Below are 17,002 nucleotides of genomic sequence, written 5' to 3'. Positions count from 1 at the left end.
CTGGACAGTGACGTTGGATCCGTGGAGCCATGGCTTGGTTCCCCAGAGGCATTGGAGGCTTGGCGTGCCGCTGCTGCCTTCAGCCTCCTGATAGCTCCTTGCCTGGTTGAGGATAAGCAAGTAACATGTGGTGTCGCAGGCATATAAAGCAAAGCATCTCGTCCTCTCCGTCTGTTCACTCCATCTCCTCTCCTCACCATCTTATCCCAAGTCGTTTCTCTGATACCCAAGATTAAAACATCAGATGACCATCATGGAGGCCCCTCACCCCGATATCGTTGGGCAAGACGATGCCAGCTCCATCGTCAGCTTCGAGGACATCTCCCGCAAGGTCGGCAGGGTTAAGAAGCCTGCTTCCAAGGGAGTCCTCAAGATCGACGGAAAGGTTCCAGATGTCATTCATATCATCAAGTACATTGGCTGGAACGACAAGGTTGTTGATAGTAAGTCGTCACTGCTCCTATCTACTCAAAGTGTACCATGCTAACAAACTTACAGCTCGTCAGAGCACTCAGGCCTTCAAGGATGTTCCCGAGTTCGAAGACGATGCCGACAGTGATGTCGAAGACGAGGAAGAGGGTGCTACAAAGGAGAAGCCTGTTCTTGAGATCGTCACAAAGGTCTTCACCGAGAAGGCAACCTCCAGGCGCTCTCGTCGTGGCCCCCCTCGTGCCGGCCCAGGTCAAGAAGACCGGCCCATCACTGAGACGTTCGACCAGGTCAACTATCGTTATGATGACTACTACTCGGATGAGGAACAAGATCTCGAGGCCTCGTCTCCAGACATTGCCCGGCCCTTCATGTGCATTCACTCTCAACATCTGATCAATGCCCTCAAGGCTGTCGTGGCTTACTACCCTTACATCAACCTCGACGGCAAGTTTGTCACCATCAGCTCTCCTTACCGCGTTCTCTACCACCACCGCCAAGAGCTTGCCAGCTATCGAGACAACCAGCCATCGACTCACGATTCGGAGTATGCCGCCACCACCGCCAGCCACATTGACGTCCTCCTCAAGTTCCTTGACGACAACCTCGGTGAGCAGATCCGTCTAGAAGAGGAACGCCACAACCTCGATATCCCAAGAGCTACTTTTGAGTACTTTTGGCTTCTCCTCAAGCCCGGCGAGGTCATCTACACAAAGCGTTACGGCATCTGGACCCCGTACGTCATCAGCAGCGTCAGCATCAATCAGAACACCTACGCTCCCGATGCCTACAAGATCTGCTGCTGGATGCTCGAGACCAATGGCACCAAGGTCAACCGCTACATGTACAGCTTCAACCTCTCCCCCTGGCTCGGAGAGCAAGTTATCAGCAGCCTTCCCATCATCCCTGCCAAGTTCTGGCCCGAGGATCTCGACGCTCAAGGTGGACTCACCATGAGGGAGAAGAACATTGCCCTCGGTAAGCTGTACTGGGAGCTCCTGAAGCGTCCCACGTACATGGACTATGAGGGTCAGCTCGTCAACTCGGGGGCTGCCAACAGACAGTCTCGAGGACCGACAGGCTTCATGCGAGGTCGTGTCATTTGTGATGCCGCTGGCTTTGACAGCTTCTACTTCCTCGGTCCTGATTCCATGCGTGGAATGGCCCGCTACCACCCTCCTCCTCGCTTTGATCAGACTGCCCCTCCTCCCAAGGATCATCTGCCCAGGAACGAGCCTCGATGCGGATGTCAGGCTTGCTCCTCCGACCGTTCGAGCCAGAGCAACGACAGCCCGTACCTAGGCTTTGAGGATCTCAACCCAACTCATGACTCGCCTCCCGATAGCGATCTCTTCTATCTTGTCTGCAGCAACACCATCCCAGGCTTCATCCTCGGTGATCGTCGCTGGGGCCACCTTGACCTTGCCAACTTGAAGCAGCTCCACACTGACAAGGACGCCTTCAAGTACCTTGTCCTCGACGACGAGGTCAAGCTGACTGTCAAGGCTCTGATCGGCAAGTTTGCGACTGACCTCGGCGCTGGCAAGATATCGCCCTGGGGTAACGACTTTGTCAAGAACAAGGGTGAAGGTCGAATCTTCCTCCTCCACGGTGCCCCTGGTGTTGGCAAGACTTGCACTGCAGAGTGTATCGCTGAGCTGACCAACCGACCCCTGATCGCTCTCACCAGCGGTGACCTCAGCGTTGACTCGTATAATATCGAGTCCAACCTGAGCTACTTCCTTGAGCTCGGTCAGCGCTACGGCGCCCTCGTTCTCCTCGACGAGGCTGATGTCTATCTCGAGCGTCGTCGTTCCAAGGACATTGCTCGCAACGGCCTCGTCTCTGTCTTCCTGCGCGCTCTCGAGTACTACCGCGGTGTTCTCTTCCTCACCACCAACCGCGTTCAGTCATTCGACAACGCATTCCTCAGCCGTATCCACGTTGCCCTGCATTACAGGAGCCTCAACAACGAGGACCGAGAGCGCATCTGGACCCAGAACTTTGACCGTCTCAGCCGAGACTCCAACGGCCTCATCCATGTCTCAAATGCTGCTCGCGAGTTTGTCTGGAACAGCCGCGAGGTGCGCACCCTCAAGTGGAACGGCCGTGAGATCCGAAATGCCATGCAGACGGCCCTCGCCCTAGCCGAGAGCGACGCTCAGGATGAGAATTCGGAGCGCATCACCATCAGCGAGAAGCACATGCGCGCTGTTGTCAAGATGAGCCGTGGGTTCCGTGACTACATCAAGAACGCCAGTGCTGTCGAGGGCTTCGAGGACACCCTGAACGATGCTGATGATTCGGATGACGAGAGTGACTAAGTTCTCGTAGTTCTTTCTTGGGAGGAGTTGATATTGGGATTGGAGGTTCTGGAAATATGGCTTGGGACAACTGAGATTGAGATATTGGGTTATATGCTTGACCATGAGATACGATTGCTTAATGACACCTTGAATATGAACTTCAACTATTCGCTTCTTGATCAGACTTGACTCTTATGCAATGCTTCAACGTATTCCTTGTGATGAATGCTTCCATCTTCATCATCAGCATTCTGATAAACAAAAAGCCATATAACTTGTTCTTATTCCATTCAAACCGAATTCAAATCAAATCAAATCAAAACTCTTAAAACTTTTTCCATCTCTAGCTTCCCTTTTTATCTTTGTCTTCATCTTACGCAAAAATCGTCTGTCTCAACTTCTCCTTCTCACCACTGCTCTCACACATATCACGGAACACACCGCCCTCCTTCTCCCAAAGCTCCTTAGGCGTGCCAAACTCGGCGACTCGACCTTCGGAGAGGACAAGAATCCTGTCAAAGTCGGCGATGGTGCTCAGACGATGCGCAATCACGAGCAGAGTGCTGTCAGTAAATTCCTCGCGGATACTGCGCTGGATGAGAGCATCGGTAGCCATGTCGACGGCCGATGTGGCCTCGTCCAGCACCATGATCTTGGGCCTCGCTACGATGGCGCGTGCAAGGCAAAGGAGTTGACGCTGGCCTTGTGAGAGGTTGCCGCCAGACTCGGAGATGGGACTTGACAGATCCCGGAACACGTTGACGTTTTTGGGAGCCAGTGTTGAAGTTCCTGCCGAGGCGGGCTCGTTGGACGGTGTCGCAGGCTGAGAATCAACAAGGTGAACACGAGCGAGCGAGTCACGGAGCTCCTCGTCAGTGTTGTCGTCGAAGGGGTCGAGGTTTGACCTAATGGTGCCAGAGAACAACACAGGATCCTGAGAGATTGTTAGCATGTGTAGTCGGTTATCAGTCAGCTAGCAGGCAGGTACTTACTTGAGGAATAATTGCCAGACGAGATCTCAAACTATGGAGATCAATCTTGGAAATGTCCAAACCGTCGATGAAAACACTACCAGAACGAGCTTCCAAGAACCGGAAGAGGGCAAGGGTCAGAGACGACTTTCCTGCGCCCGTCCGGCCAACCACACCGATTCTCTCGTTGTTCTTGACATTGAACGAGATTCCCTTCAACACGGGCGGCAAATCAGGGGCATACGCAACCTCGAGGTTGTCAACCTCCATGGTGCCTGAAGTAGGCCAAGCCGCAGGGGGTTTCTCGCCTTCCAAGGACTCCGTCTCGAGTTCCGTGTACTCAACCACTCGCTCGGTCGAGTTCATGTTGAGCTCCATACCAGCATAATGGCGGATGGTCCAGAGGATGCTCTCGGCAAAGTCAAGCGCAAAAGACAGAGTAAATCCAGCGAGAGCAGCGTCCATGCTAGGGCTCATAATGACGATGATACCGACGACGGTCGAGAACAATGTCCCTACAAAGGCCATACGAATACCCATCCAACGGTTGACGAGCCACATGTAGGAAGTGATGATGTTCCAACTGTCCAGCCTGTCATACATCCGATCAACATAGACTTGGGTCTTCTGGAAGCCACGGATAGTAGAAACGCCAGCCAGCGCAGCGTTGAATAGCTCGAATACCGGTGACTTGCAGTTACTTTCGAGTCGCTTCAGCGGTCTCGCGCCATAGAGATACTTGTTACCGATCATGATGCCCAGTCCCAGAAGGACCACAGCCAGAGGAATAACATAGCTGGATGCGAAGAAGGCAGCAACACACACGCCGGCTAGCGATAGCAGGTTGGAAATGAACATGGTCCAGTCGATGGTGATTCGATTGTCGATGATGTTGAAATCGGATGTGAACCTGTTGAGAACTCGACCAACTGGCACAGTATCAAGCCATCGAAGTGGAGTGTGCAGAACGGCGAACAACATCTTCTCAAAGAGGGACCTGCTGGCCTTGATGGCGAGAAAGTAAGCCCAGAAGAATCGGAGCGTGCCGATGACGGCCGTAACGCTGGAGATGCCGATATAAACATAGAGGTAGAAGTTCAGGTCATTCTGAGACTCGGCAACTCGGAGGCCAGACGCAGAGTTCAATGGGAACTGCTGAAGGGAGAGAACCGACGCGTGTCCATGCTGCTGATGAACACTGACAGATAGTGCACCGTCATCGGCATCTCCTGTCCAGATTCGTAGCCACCATGCCCGGCCTAGCGAGAGTGTTAGCTAGGTAATTCAAGATAGCAGCAAGGGATATAAAACTCACCAAGAATTCCAATCTCATAACCAAGGAAGATAACCGCACAGATGCCCCAGAGGAGCAGACCGCCACTGTCCCGAAGGTAGGTCATATAGACATGCTTCTTGACAACACCCTTCTCGCGCACCTCTTCCTGGATGAATTGCTTAGCATCCTTTGATTGTACCTTTTGCAATCCATTCGTCTCAACGGTTTCATCTGTGACGGAAGCTTCTTCCGAGTTGACGGCAGTTGATGAATCCGTCGCTTCGTCTTCCAGTATTTGCTGACTAGTCTGCTCGTGGCTCTTGATCTCCTCCAGTGTTCCGTCGCGAATGAGGTCAGACACGAGCCCTGCATGAAGAGCAGTGCCTTCGCCCAGCTCAATGATGAATTTGGCCTTGGTTTGAACCAGAGCCACATGATGAGTGACGAGAATACGCGTTCTACCCTTGCAGATATCGCCAGTAACGCATTTCTCAAAGATGTGACGACCAACATGTGCATCGACAGCACTAAAGACATCATCCATGACAAGAATCTCGGCACGAGAGTAGATAGCCCGAGCCAATGTGACACGCCATTTCTGTCCGCCGCTGAGGTTGATGCCGTTGGCGCCGAGCTCTGTTTTGTCGCCATCCGTCAGGATCTCGAGGTCCTTCTTCAATGCGCAAACCTCGATCACCTTTTGGTAACGTTCTTCGATAAGGGGGAGACCAAACAAGATGTTGTCTCGGAATGAGGCACTTTCCAACCACGGAGTCTGCCCAACGTATGCAATTGAGCCAGGGATGATCCAGTTGCCTGGATGAGCTTCGTCGTCGTGGCGTTTGGCGGGTTCAGCTGTTGTCGGGACGCGAATTGATCCATCTAACAAGTCTGTCTCTCCAAGAATAGCAGAGAGCACCAGACTCTTTCCAGTTCCAGTCTTTCCCGAAATGACAGACAGTTCGCCAACGGGAAAGTTGAAGTTGAGGTTCCTCAGGATGAATCTATCTTCATCAGGTGTATCTTCATCAACGGGCCAGGCAATCGAGGCACCTTCAAATCCAACCTCGGAACCTTCAGATAGCGTCTTCTCCATTTCCGGGCCTTGGAGGTATGTATCGATTCGTTTGATCGAGACGAGTGTGTCGACCGACATTGTAATGAGCTCAGGGAGAACTCCAAGTGTCACTTCCAGGGCCTTGAAAATTCCGATGCTGACGAAGGCGACCGAGGGTAGAAGCTGCTCATTGACAATAGCGTAAATGGCCAGAGAAGTAGCTGCGAGGAGAATCGGGCTAACTACCCAGCAACCAAAGAGGCCAGTGTCAACGATGAAGAGTTGCCATAGAGTCTTGAGCTCTCTCTCTCTCATAGCCAAGATACGCTGCTCCCACCGTGCTTCAAGTGCAGAGAACTTGATCTGTCTCATGCCAAGCAAGGCCTCGTTGACAACTGCCAGTTTTTCATCGCGAAGCTTCATGAGCTTCTCTGATTTACCTAGCAGAGCCTTTGAAAAATATGTGTTGGCGGGTAGGGTAGCAGCCCAAGCCAACATGCCTGCCGCGAAAGGGATCCAGCCGATCAAGCGAACGAGGAAGAAGCTGAAAGTGACAAGCTTGGCGACGCTGTTGATAATAAGGAACTGGTATGCCGCGAAATTGGCAATTCGTGCAGCATCGACGCCGACGAGGTTGACAATGGCTTGGCGAGACTTCAGCACACTTGAGCTGTCAGACTCATCATCATCCTTGTTGTCTCCGTCTGCCTCTTGTGATTCGGTGGCTTCTTTCTGCTTCTCAGCAGCCTTGACGTTCTTACGCCGCAAAGATTTCTCGAAAACGAGCGTAGAAAGCTGGGCTCGGATAGGCAAAGAGACGTCGGCAAAAGAGTACCAGAATACCCATCCTTCGACCCACTGGAAATACATCAGCGTTTAGATCAGATAGAAAACGTGGGCAGAAGTCTTACAGCATCCAATAGGTTAAAGGCGGCCATCGCAAAGACAAGGATCCAGAGCTCGAGAGACGGTCCAGACCCTCTCGAATCACGCTGCTCCAGGATGTTGATGAGACGCAGCATAGTCCAGAAAGGCAAGAGGCCCAGGAAGTTCCGGAAGATAGTAACACTCCATTGCAAAACGAAGCTGCCTTTGTATGCCCAGAGCAATGCTCGTAGGAGACTACCATCGAATCTCATTGAATCCCAGTCATGCTTCAGAAGTCCAGAACGCAGCTTCCGGTCCGGATGAGGGACATCATCAGCATCCAGATCATTCCTCTTGGAAGCATATTGAAGAAGTGGCTCGACCCAGGTCCAAGTATATCTGCTCAGGGCAGACACGGTCCATTGTCCATCAACCTTGCGATTTTTGAAGTAAACCTCAGGTCGCCGAGGAAGTAGAACGCTGGAGAGGCATAAAGAGATGACAGCAACCACGTTTACGGCACGGAGGATGACAACTGGGACGTTGTCGCTGGAAACATGTTGGGCCTCTGTGATCAATTGGGGTACAGTAAGAGTGGCAACAACAAGACCAGACGCCAACAACCACAGTCCGAGGTTGTGAACTTTTACAGACGAGTGATGAGCACTCAGGGAGATTGCGTGAAGCAGTACAAGGCCCTGTTGAAAGTGTTAAAGCAATCATTAGAATCACCAGGAATTGAGGCCACTCACCCATGCGCCAGCAATTAGCCAGTTCTCCAGCAACTTAGAGGACAATTCAAGAGATGAAAAAACAGAAACTGCAATCCAAGTGCCGAAACCGATTGTCGAAGATGCCAAGATAGAAGCCTTGGGCAGCCGATTGGAAAAAGCAGCGGTGCTCTCTGGTGTGCTTTTACCGTCTTCGTCTTCATAAAAATGATCTTTAGGAGTGCGCTGCCGCAACTGAGCGATGACGGCAACAAGGGCCGGCATGGTGGCCACTGCTACCAGAGCCAGGCCCGTGCCCGTCAACGGGAGCGAGAGGTTATCGGAATTAACCATGCTTGGCCAAGCACCACCATTGAATAAGTGAAGAGGAAAAAGGACAAGCCAACGGATCAGGGTCAAGCGGCTGCTTTTGTCCTAGCAGTCCAGGCACCTGCCTCTAAAGATGATATGTAAGCTGCTGTCCGAGAAAGATGGATCCTTTTGCTCTGTGGTGGGTTGAACCAAGGCACCGAGACAAAAGGGCCCAGTTGCCGCGTGCCGCGATAGATTCGGTTGAGACCGGGGTTTAGTGCTTAGTTGCAGTACTTGGTAGTCATCGGGGCAATATGAGGATGGGGACCCAGGGCCAGGCTTCATCCTGAACGCCTCGCGTTGTGATCCGGAATGGGGGCGGATGTTGTGTCTGGCCGTCCATTGAAGGTGATCGCCCAGTAAGATTCTAGCCCACAGACCCTTCATGTCTTTGCTTGCAAGTTCTTCCGATAATGAGAGCCCATGACTGTCACGGCAAGGCATCAACCGTACTCAGAGGGTGTACTGCTGCAATGCGAACTGCAGAACATGGCAGCAACGGCAAGGTAATTGCAGGGACCCCATGCATTGATAGCATCCATACCGCTCTGTCGCCGGGTTCTTCGTGCTCGGTCTTTGGTGCGAGCCTGCTAGCCTGCGTGAAAGCGAGCAGGTATCAGTCACCGCCAGCCACCAAAAAGTGACAATGCAGGGTCCATCAAGCCCGCCAATCGTGATGACACGGGCAACACGGATGATGGCGGGGCTAGTGGCGCCCATTGGCGATCAGTCTCCAACTTTGAACGACAACTTGAGGAAGACGAACGTGCCGTGTCGAGGGACGGTGTCTATTCATCGTGGCGTCGCCGATGCACCTTTTAGGCAAGCAATTGCCAGTCGCCGTAACTTGTTGCCTGTAACCAAGCTTCATCTGGTTATTGTCCACTCCACGACGAGGATACAACGAGGCAACGAAGAAAGGGGATCGATAACGACAATGAATCCGACGGACTCAGCCTGGAACCTGCATCTCGTAGTCTGGGTACCTTCCTGCAGGAGACTTGGCCCGTGCACTACACCAGCCTGTCGGCGAGATGGTTTGGGAAGGACCAAACAACCACCAGCGGAAGGAACTCATCGGCTACGGCACGGCCAATGCTAGCTTAGCAATCAAAAAATGGCCGCCCAGCGCCTATCTTGACCCTTCCACACGGGCAGGCAAATATTGATGGCTTGTTGTGTCAAACCTGATAAGCTCTATATTGTTATTAGTACAAAGAAGGCAGGCAAGCACTTTTCCGTATCAACTTGATCGACAAGTTAACAGCCCGTCTCAAACGCCTCTTGTGTCACCACCCCCAGCAAGCATCTCTGTCACCACTCCATCTCTGTCAACTTCCAACAACAAGTCCCCTCGACGGCGTGACTCACGGGGTCGGATCATGCAGATTTATCGAGCTATAGACGCATCCCCAGATCGAGCTGTGAGTCAAGCTGTATCAACAGTAGGCTCAAAAAGGCGGCCATTGGCGAAGCACGAAATTCCGCCACTGAAAGGCGTGTACAGAGTATTATCCCTCAACCAGAGAGGGTTGTGACAACATAAAGGCGGTGGAAGGAAAGACTTTGGAAGGAGTCATATCCAAGAGGTCCGTAAACATACTGCTTCGCTTGAGGATACGAGCTCCCCTGCTCTATCTCGAGTATGACCCCTTGTTGGAAGTGTCCAAACCAGAGTCCCCCTCTCCCTCCTATCCACACAAGGAAGGTAGTCAGTATGCTGCCAAAGCTATGCTCCAAACAATGGGCACGCTTCGACAAATCACAACTTGTTGATATGATTCATATGAAATTCGAGATCATTGTGGGGAGTGGTCGAATGAATCATATTATCTCCGGCATGACTTCACATGGCGCCCGTTGTGTCTAAGACGGATAAATCCATGGTAATATGGTAAGCGAGGTTAATGAGTCAACTAACACCCGCCTCATCCAAGAGGCATCTGAGATTGAAAGACAAGTTGTGTCTCCAGGCAGCTAAAAGGTTTGCGATGGTTCAGGGATGAGATGAAGCTGATGCTACACAGATCCTGAGGGCCAGACGACAAACTACCGAATGTAACCTTGGACAAATTTCCTTGATGGCTTTGTACTGGGGGATTGAGATCGTCAAGGTTCTAGTTGAGGCCTGCTACGTGAAGCAATAGTCTCAACACTATGGAGAACCTGGACACACCTCTGAGTTTCCCACACAGGCAACAAGGAGCGCACCCATCCCCGTGGGAGAACCATGAATGCTCTAAACCTCCCCATGCCACCAAAGAACCACACAGGCCCCTGCAACCAGACGCGTGGGCACTGGACGGGGTGGCAGCCCAGATCAGTTGCAAACGAACAGTCCTGCCGGCATTGTCGGCTGGTTGCATCACCACCTCCGGGCTTCGCTTCCGGGCCGGGCGCTGGCCTTAGTATCAGGAACTGCCGTACGGGTAACTCCTTTCGAAGCTTCGACCTTCGATTTTCGGATCTCCCGCTCCTCTAATTTCCGCGCCAGGGACAACCGGCCCAGTGTGGGATGAGTTGGCCTGAGCTCAGGCACTTTGCTACGCCTCTAGCAAAAGACGGCGTTGCGGACAGGACAGGATGGTGGTCTTTATATCTCGGTGACAAGACGCCGTCCAGAACCGAAGCTGCATCGGAGAAAACAGTCCTGACTTTGGTGACAGGGCTTGTTGGCGCACGACGTACAGTGTGAGCATCCGCCACCATGGCCATATCCATGATGCATCATACTGGAATAATGCGGGCGCTCCCCTTGCTGTTGTGTGAGTCGCGTGCTGACCACTTGTGATTTAGATTCAGGCCAGCGACATTTCGCGGTTCCAGGTTCTTGGCTCCAAGGATTGGCAAGACTAGTATCATGATTGGTGCTCCATTCCCCCGAGTCCAACACTGACAATTGTATGCTGACTCTGGCTGACACGCATTGAGCGAGACAGTTACCTCACCTCACGACTTGCACAGTAGAACGGGGTCATCCATGCGGCGTCTTTGGTCTTCGGTGTCAGGTATACTTTTCAACGTTGGACTCTTGTGATCATTGAGAAGGAAAAAAGAGGATTTAAAACATGGGTATGCCGGCCCGATCCATCAAAACAGAGCCATCATGGATGCTTCCATCCATCCACCAGTCTTGGCCAACCGGAATCTAAACCTCTTGTCATTTCTCCCTTTGGATCCCCGCCGCCGGCTGGTTTCCGCGAGCTCGGATATCTTGTCCATACGGTACGGGACAGAATGTCAAGCGGCATAACAGGAAGGTATGTTTTTTGCTTTTAGCTTGTCGGATCATGTCTCTCTGTGGGATGCCGTCTTGGGCGCGTACAGACTCATTAGAGGCTCGGTTCTGGGCTGATGAGCATCAGCCTCCATTCCTTGGTCCCTGATGCGTGTGGTGTTGCCGCAGCCGCAACCGTCGTCCCTCACCCAGCGACGAGCCGTAGAACCCCAGCAGCGTCCCTGGTAGACCACGCAGGCGCTCTGACACCTGCTGAGATGGGCGGGTTCCCCTCTTCAGTGCCCGCTAAAAAGTCAGGTTGCAGCTGTGCAGGGCACTCATTTTCAGGGCTGCTGGTGGCTGCGGCGCATTTGCTGGCGTAGCGTAGGTCCCGGCGGCGTCTGGGTCTTGGGCTTGTCTTGCGGGTGCTTGGGGGCCGTCAAAGGGCACCAGACATCCAAATACGCTCTCCACCACTGATATCCGTCTGACGTGCCCAGGCTCCCCGTCCCCTCCCGTCCTCCTCAGCCCGAGCGAGGTGAGGTGTTGCAGCCCCAGGGCCTGCGTTGCCCAGTTGCCCCGTGACGTCCAATCCAAGCCCGCCCATCCCCATCCACCCAATGGATCCATCCTTGGGTGAAGTGGGTGTTGTTTGGGTCTGAGTTTACAGTGTGTGATCGCCCGCGCGTCCGCCGCACCGGCACAACCTAACCTGCGCCTGTTACTGGAAGTTGCCTTGCATTTGGGAAAGGAAGGAAGGAAGCAAGACCTGCCTGTGCCTCGTGCCTCGTGGCCCTGTCCTGGAGGTTTTTGTCCCTCGCATCCATCCATCCAACGCCGAAATAAACCTCACCTTCGTTCGGGCTTGGCTACTGCTGCCCTTTCTTCTCCTCTTTTCCACCATTCACTCCCGTCCCGCATCTCCCTCTCCTCATCCTTCATCAAACGAGTGCATCACCAACGTTTCTCCCTGTGATTGATCTACTGCTACCCGCTCTTCACGCCATTGAATCCCCCTACAGCTTGGCGTCTAATCAAAGTCCTCCGAGGTCCACACCAGCTCCAGCCTGGAGCTCTCCACCATTTCAAACTCACCAGTCATCGCTCACTACTTTACTTTGCACTACGGGCTGCCGAATTCGTCCCTGCTGATAGCCTCGACGCCTCGATTTTCGAGTCCACCCTCGCATTCTTTCTTCTTTCCATATCAACCCGAGATTGTCGTCGTCCCCGGTCGATTATCCATCTCGTTCCAGAGCGTGGGAGCAATAGAGCACCCTCTTCTCCCACAGCCTCGCCAGGCGCCTCCCTATGCAGCTCCAGCTTCGACCGCCCTAGCATATCTGCTTTGTCGTCGCGATGAAAGCCACGCCCCTCATCATCAATTGGCACGACCAGAACGCCCCGGTCTACTCGGCTCACTTTGAACCAAATGGAAAAGGACGTCTCGCTACCGCTGGTGGTGATAATCATGTGAGAATATGGAAAGTTCAGGTGGACGGCGAGGAACGAAAAGTCGAGTATCTCTCGACCCTCTCCAAACATAACCAGGCTGTCAATGTTGTCCGCTGGGCCCCCAAAGGTTGGCTTCCCCCGCTCTCTTGATGTTTCGTCATGTACTGATAGGTCTAATTCCAGGCGAACTACTCGCCTCTGCCGGCGACGATGGCAACGTGATACTCTGGGTTCCGACCGAAACGCCTCAGAACAATTTCGGATCCGAAGCTTCAGATGACAAGGAGTCGTGGAGAGCCAAGCATATGTGTCGTTCTAGCGGTGCCGAGATTTATGACTTGGCCTGGTCTCCCGATGGCGTCCACTTCATCATTGGCAGCATGGATAACATAGCGCGAATATATAATGCTCAGACAGGTCAGCAAAACCAAGTTCGCGATGCGCCGCCCAACGACCTCTAACTCGAGAACAGGAACGCTGGTTCGCCAAATCGCCGAGCACAGTCACTATGTCCAGGGCGTTACATGGGATCCTCTGAACGAGTATATCGCTACGCAGTCGTCCGATCGATCCGTTCATATTTACTCTTTGAAAACAAAGGACGGCCAATACACCCTAAGCCAAGATGACAAGACTCCCAGGCTCGCAAGCCACATCAAGGCCGACCTACCCCCTCGACGCATCTCTTCCAGCAGCCCTGCTCCTCCTGACTTCGGCCACCGCTCCTCGCTCGCCGTCCTCGACTCTGCCCCCTCCGTTGGGTCGCCAGTTCCTTCTGCGCCAGGCACACCAACCTCGTTTGCCCTTCCCATGAACCCTCCGAGCGTCGTGAGCCACAGCCGTCGGTCTTCCTTTTCCTCCCGCCGATCCGTATCCCCGGCCCCCTCGATGCCGCTACCAGCTGTCATGCCGATGGATCCTTCTCCCAAGCCGTCGTCAACCATCAGCGCTGGTTTGGGAATGAAGAATGCCAACCTCTACGCCAACGAGACCCTGACTTCGTTCTTCCGACGACTCACGTTTACGCCTGATGGGAGCCTGCTCCTGACTCCATCTGGGCAGTACCAGAATCAGCACCAGGCCGAAAAGGATGCGAAGCCGACGTACGAGGTGATCAACACGGTCTATATATATACCCGAGGGGGTATCAACAAGCCTCCCATCGCCCACTTGCCAGGCCACAAGAAGCCGTCTGTGGTAGTGAAGTGTTCTCCCATATTCTACACTCTACGCCAGTCTCCGCCCACTACGAGAAATATCACCATTGATACATCATCCGCTGAGGAGCCTATTCCGTCTCTTCCTGAACCTCTCTCGAAGCCCTCCCCAGCTCCCTCCGTAATGGACCCGCCCCCTCCGCCTGCAACCGCAACAAGCGAGTCAAAGAGCTCAAACCTGGAAGTGAACTCATCTACCCCTGGCCCTAGGCCTGCCTTCTCTCTGCCATATCGCATGGTATATGCGGTAGCTACTCAGGACTCGGTACTGCTGTATGATACTCAACAAAAGTCCCCCATCTGCGTCGTGAGCAACCTCCACTGCGCTACCTTTACCGATCTTGCATGGTATGTACAACTCTCCAGGGACCCCAGCACCTGCTAACAAGTCAACTAGGTCAAGTGATGGTCTGACTTTGATGATATCATCATCCGATGGCTTCTGTTCTTCTCTATCCTTCGCAGCTGGCGAATTAGGCGAGGTCTTTAAGGGCGAGATTCCTCGAGCCAAGTCCCAAACAACTGTCTCGTCATCAAATCAGAATACCCCTATACCCACACCGACGACCAGTTTCGCGCCCCCGTCACCGTTTCCAAACGGCTCACATCACCATCATCGCAATTCGGCAAGCTCTTTCACGGCTCCATCGCCGCCTCCGTCTGCTTCGCTCGCTTCTCAACGCCCCTCTTCTCCAGCGAGGTCCAATTCGACATCGTCGATTGCAACCATTACGACCCAGTCAAGCACTGTGCCCACGGGCGTGATCAGCAATCCTACCCTCATTTCTGGAAGCGTCCCAGGAATTGCAGCAGCAAACTCGGGTAAGGTGACGGGGGTGCCTATGACAACGCCTCCGGAGACGCCACGGAGCACAACAGGCAGTGTTGCGGGTACCAAGCGAGATACGAGCGAGGGTGAAAGAGAGGAGAGCAAAGAGCCCAAGAAGAGGCGAATTGCACCAACTCTGGTTGATCCGAAGGCTTAGAGGCCTTCCAGGACGCTCCTATTTCTCCAAAATGTGTGTTTGATTTTACAGGGTTTCGGGTTCGGAATGGCTGGTGCTTACAAGGACGCGATGATGCGTGGTTAGCAAGCATGGAAAGGCGTTTTATGAGTCTGGACAGGACGGACTGATTTGTATCGGATGGATGACAGGGATGGCGATGGCCGGGTAGCAAGTTGCTAAACCTGCGAGATGGGGCTGATGAGTGGTCCGGCATAAGGGTAGACGAGGGATACAGCCATGTACCAGGAGGCTATGAAAAGGCATCATGGAACAACAATGACAGCCCAGGGTTTCGCAGTAATGTATGTATGTACCAGAATAAGATTTATTTCCATTATCTCGGATGGGCGCAGTTCATGTGAAACTTGTATAACAGGAGGGCAACTCGGTTCAAGTCAGCACAGGTTTCCAACCTTTTCGTTGCACAAAATCATTCACCCCCTCGTCCTTGAGAATGTCAGCACCTCTCCGTCCCGTCACAACACTGCGCTCATATTCGGCGCCTCGAACGTAGAAAGGATAAGACAGGCGACCAGTTGGCTTGTCCTGGGCCTCGCTAGGCCCTATCTCGTGGGGTTCTACATGATTGTCTAACTCCCAAGTTGAGCGACCCTTGGTTCGCTTCTCAACGAAACCACAGGCCGATCGGTCCATTGAAACATACCATCGACGCTGGTGGACGCTGCCAATGGTATTGGAAGCCCCTGGGTAGGCGTTTGTTAGACGCACTTGTTCATCCTCGAGCTCGCGGATCTCACGTTCCATCGCAGACAGCTTCTCTGCGTTTGCGGCTGTGTCAACAGTCACGGGCACGTCTTCACCTTTATCGTCTTCACTCTCATCCTCGTCACTTGTCTCATACTGTGGCTGTGGAGCGCCTCTACCCTGACGACGCCGTTTAGTTCGAGGCGCCCGTCCACTTTTCGCCCTCCCAGCAGCGTCCTCCGACTTGGTAAGGCGAAGATTGAGAACGTAAGGGTCGGGTAGTCTAGAACCGTGCAGGCGTATGCGGATCTTGCGTTTTTGAAAAGCGGCGTGTAAGAGGGCTTGTGGTGTTGCCTTGGGCGATGGATCTGGCGATGATGGGGGTGATGAGGGATCGGATGACGGTGCGTGTTTGCTCTTCCGGGGGAGTACAGTGTATGTCCCTGTATCCCATATGAGTAATGAGCCTGTCGACGATGAAGCAGTTTCTATCAGGTGGCTCTAAGGCTGGCGTCAGTCTTGTCTTGGCTCACCGTCACCTTGTCGGGCTAAGTTTGTGGGTCTAGGGACATACCCAGAGGCAATGAATCCGTGTCTCGGTGGCATTTCGATTCAGTCTAACACTATTTGGGTCACCTGGGAGCCCGTACATGATGGCCCAGCTGGCGCTGCTCGTCTCATTGATCTGGAGTCGGAGATCATAATGCGTGCCAGCGATGGGGTGGTCATGTTGATGGATGATAAAGTGAGCACCTTGGGGGCTGCCTACGTTGCTAGAGTAGAGTGAGGCATACGATGAGATAGGAAGCGGTGGGGACGGCGTTATAATGTGTTTGGAAAGGTGAGCTTTGAAATGGGAGAGGTGGTCGTCTATGATGGCTGAACCTGACTCGATGTCAGCCGTGGTGGGTGGTAGTGGGGGAACGAGAGATGATTGAGCAGATTGAGTAGTAGATGTAGGATCTAGTGTCCATTCAAGATTTTTCTTCTTGATGAATGGGTTGGGTATGAGATTTGGGCTTGCTGGTCGCTTCTTGGTCATTTTGTGTTGATGTTATGTTGGTGTAGACTTGAAATACGATAGGTCAGCGTCAAGTCGTCCACTAGGTATTCACAAGATCTCCAGGCTATGTACAACCTGAAATCCCACCCCGAAACCCCTTCCCTGAATCGCTTGAAAAGAGAATCGGAACCCTACCCGATACGCTCGAAAACAAAAACTCATTCACTATGTAATTTCAGGCCTATCGATTCATCGCTTCTCTTCATTGCCAGGGGATGCAGGGTAGCTCGGCTGGCGTACAGGATAGGCCGAGGGCTGTGGCGAAACGCAGGGTCACTGTCACATGGCAGGTTTCCCCGCCCAAAAAGATATGGGCAACGGCGGCGATCCGCGGGAGAAGAGACCGAGAG

At 53.1% G+C, this 17,002-nt stretch overlaps 4 protein-coding genes across 4 annotated transcripts; 2 read left to right on the top strand and 2 right to left on the bottom strand.

Annotated features, from left to right (window-relative positions):
- Positions 1–253: 253 nt before the first annotated feature.
- On the top strand, positions 254–2,753 carry MRS44_001514 (uncharacterized protein; the record flags this gene model as incomplete). The annotated part of the gene is made up of 2 exons (XM_046274883.2): positions 254–443; positions 499–2,753. The coding sequence occupies 2 exons, from the start codon at positions 254–256 to the stop codon at positions 2,751–2,753; spliced, it is 2,445 nt and encodes an 814-aa protein (XP_046138213.2).
- A 355-nt stretch (positions 2,754–3,108) lies between these two features.
- Positions 3,109–7,901, bottom strand: MRS44_001513 (uncharacterized protein; the record flags this gene model as incomplete). Its single annotated transcript, XM_046283821.2, has 5 exons — positions 3,109–3,669; positions 3,728–4,965; positions 5,022–6,897; positions 6,951–7,604; positions 7,659–7,901. The coding sequence occupies 5 exons, from the start codon at positions 7,899–7,901 to the stop codon at positions 3,109–3,111; spliced, it is 4,572 nt and encodes a 1,523-aa protein (XP_046138214.2).
- Positions 7,902–12,564: 4,663 nt separating this feature from the next.
- Positions 12,565–14,863, top strand: MRS44_001512 (uncharacterized protein; the record flags this gene model as incomplete). The annotated part of the gene is made up of 4 exons (XM_046267326.2): positions 12,565–12,787; positions 12,844–13,077; positions 13,133–14,225; positions 14,275–14,863. 4 exons carry the CDS (start codon positions 12,565–12,567, stop codon positions 14,861–14,863), a joined length of 2,139 nt encoding a protein of 712 aa, XP_046138215.1.
- Positions 14,864–15,274: 411 nt separating this feature from the next.
- MRS44_001511 (uncharacterized protein) lies at positions 15,275–16,631 on the bottom strand (the record flags this gene model as incomplete). The annotated part of the gene is made up of 2 exons (XM_046267328.2): positions 15,275–16,090; positions 16,164–16,631. The coding sequence occupies 2 exons, from the start codon at positions 16,629–16,631 to the stop codon at positions 15,275–15,277; spliced, it is 1,284 nt and encodes a 427-aa protein (XP_046138216.2).
- Positions 16,632–17,002: the final 371 nt, after the last annotated feature.

The sequence above is a fragment of the Fusarium solani genome (assembly GCF_023522795.1).
Source record: "Fusarium solani strain SB1 chromosome Unknown bctg00000000, whole genome shotgun sequence".
Classification (NCBI taxonomy): Eukaryota; Fungi; Ascomycota; class Sordariomycetes; order Hypocreales; family Nectriaceae; genus Fusarium; species Fusarium solani.
The sequence above is the reverse complement of the archived record's forward strand: the minus strand, read 5'-3'. Positions and strand labels throughout refer to the sequence as shown.